The sequence below is a fragment of the Mandrillus leucophaeus genome, unplaced genomic scaffold, assembly GCF_000951045.1.
Source record: "Mandrillus leucophaeus isolate KB7577 unplaced genomic scaffold, Mleu.le_1.0 Scaffold28, whole genome shotgun sequence".
Classification (NCBI taxonomy): Eukaryota; Metazoa; Chordata; class Mammalia; order Primates; family Cercopithecidae; genus Mandrillus; species Mandrillus leucophaeus.
In genome coordinates, this window is record NW_012102920.1 from 3,628,450 (window position 1) to 3,630,583 (window position 2,134).

Genomic DNA, 2,134 nt, shown 5'->3' on the forward strand with positions numbered 1-2,134 from the left:
GCGAGGTGCTCTCTGCAGTGCCAGGCACCTACACAGCCATCACATGAACACAGACGAGGGCCATGGTGTCTGACCCTGGGCACCTGACACAGCCCACATCGCAGGTTTAAACTGAGCTGTGTCTATCCCCAGGGCTTGGGGTGCTGCTGTTCCCAGAGACCATGGGAATGCTCATGGCACAACCTGGGGCCACGAGAGGGAGCCTGGGCCCCACTGCTGTGGTTGTTGGCACTGGTTACCAGCGTAGCTGCAGCAGCAGGAAGGCTGCCCTCTCTGCACACTCACCACTCAGGTCTGGGCCAGACGGCATGGACACATCTGTGGCAGTCTCAGCCAGCCCCATGCCTGTGGCTCTGAGCAGGTCTGTGCTGTCCCCGTTGTAGTCCTGGCCTTGCCCCAGATGGACGTTTCCTGGTCTCCCTGGTGGCCAGGCCTCCCCACTGGCCTCATTTTGGAAGGAAGGGAAAGTGGGGACCCGTCACCCTCAAAATTCCTTGTCTCTTCAACTCTGGGGACTGAGAAGGACCCAGGGGGGCCCAGAATCACCCAGTCTGAGCCTCAGCCCCACTTCAGGACAGGAGCTCAGGAGAGGTCGCTGGTCTCAGTGGGAGAGTGATCCCATGCCCCGCTGAGGCAGGTGGCCTGAGGGCTGCAGCTCAGGCAGTCTCTCCCATCCTTTGTTTAAAGCAGTGCTGAAGAGAGCGGCCACGAAGAAGAGCAGAAATGACCTGATCCACGCAGAGGAGGGGGAGGACCGGTTTGCAGATCTCTGTGCTGTTGGTGAGTCTCAGGGCATCCCTCCGGCTCTGCCAGGCTTGAGCTGGACATGGAGTGCGTGCTCCACTTCCCCCGCTGCCCAGCCACTGTTGGAGACCCCTTCTCGCCCAAACGTCTGCTGCTCCTGGCTTTGTGACCCCCTTGTGGACATAGGGCCCTTAGCCATATCCCAAGGCTGGAGGACTCTGCAGGGCCACCTCTCTCTTCAGCCCCTGTCTGTTTTCCACTTTCTGGACCTGCTACCTCTGAGACCCTTGTGTTATCCCCTACCTCTCAAACAGTACAAGGAACATTCTGGTTAATTTATCCAACAGAGCTGTGTCGGTTCCTTTCCTCTCTGGTACCAGACTCTGGTTCCAGAAGTGCCTGGACATTGCTTCATTTTGAGACACCAAGTCTCTCTGCAGGAGATCCAACCTGCACTTCCTTGCTGTACAGCAGTCTGTGAGTGGACCAGATTTAGAAGATGCCTCCCATTATATTGTTCCATGTATGAGACAGAACTCTTGAATAAAACAGGAAACACACACACTCACGTGTACACACACATACACTTAAACTGGACCTTTTCTGTCCTCACTCAGCACTAGGAAACTCCTGTTAACAACTTTGAACGTACCCTTCCCTATTTCTCCATGCTCATCTCAGATAATACACACAAACACTCATACATCCACACACAAGTATGCATGTAGAGTTTTGGAGTCTTCTCCTGTCACAAAAATGATTTCATATAAACTTGTCTCACCAATCCCTGTCCTAAACCGCTCCTAATCAGTTTGTCTGATTCTAGCCCCCTCTTGTTGGGGGCTACATAGCGTTGCTGATGTGGAGTCACTGGAGTTGTTCAGTTGCTCGTCTTTTGATCGTCTGCTGATGGCCATTCATTTCTAGTGCTTTTATCTCACTATGAAAAATACTGTCCCAAGTCCTTGAGAATGGCTGTCCTTCCTCACTAGTGCTTTTCACTGTGGGGCAGATTCCCAGGAGCAGGTGCTGAGGGTGAGGGTGTTGTACTGTTCAGAGTTCTGTGCGACCCCACATTCCATCCACAGTACAGACTTAACTTCGCCCTCATGCAGTGCTATGTGATGGCTCCTTTTGATTTTTCCCAGTTTGTGGCCAATTTGATGAGCATAGAGTCATATTTCTTTGGCACTACAATTTTCCTTTCTCCTACTGTCCGTGATGCTGGCCCTCTTTCTAAATGTTTGTTCCCCGTCTGGACTTGGCCTTTGGTTACTCTTATATGCTATACAATTTTCTATTGGGTTTGTTTGTAAATTATTTTGTATTTATTTTGACAATAATGAGATACCAGTGTACATCATAGATCTGAATGTTTTATCATCTTATA

The 2,134-nt window shown here is 51.3% G+C and overlaps 1 protein-coding gene across 1 annotated transcript in view; it reads left to right on the top strand.

The window, feature by feature from the left end:
• CACNA1B (calcium channel, voltage-dependent, N type, alpha 1B subunit) overlaps positions 1 to 2,134 on the top strand; it is a 296,162-nt gene that overhangs the window by 114,181 nt on the left and 179,847 nt on the right. The window contains exon 8 of the mRNA XM_011985186.1: positions 638 to 780. Coding sequence (XP_011840576.1) covers positions 638 to 780 — 143 coding nt within the window. The remainder of the gene's footprint in view (positions 1 to 637; positions 781 to 2,134) is intronic.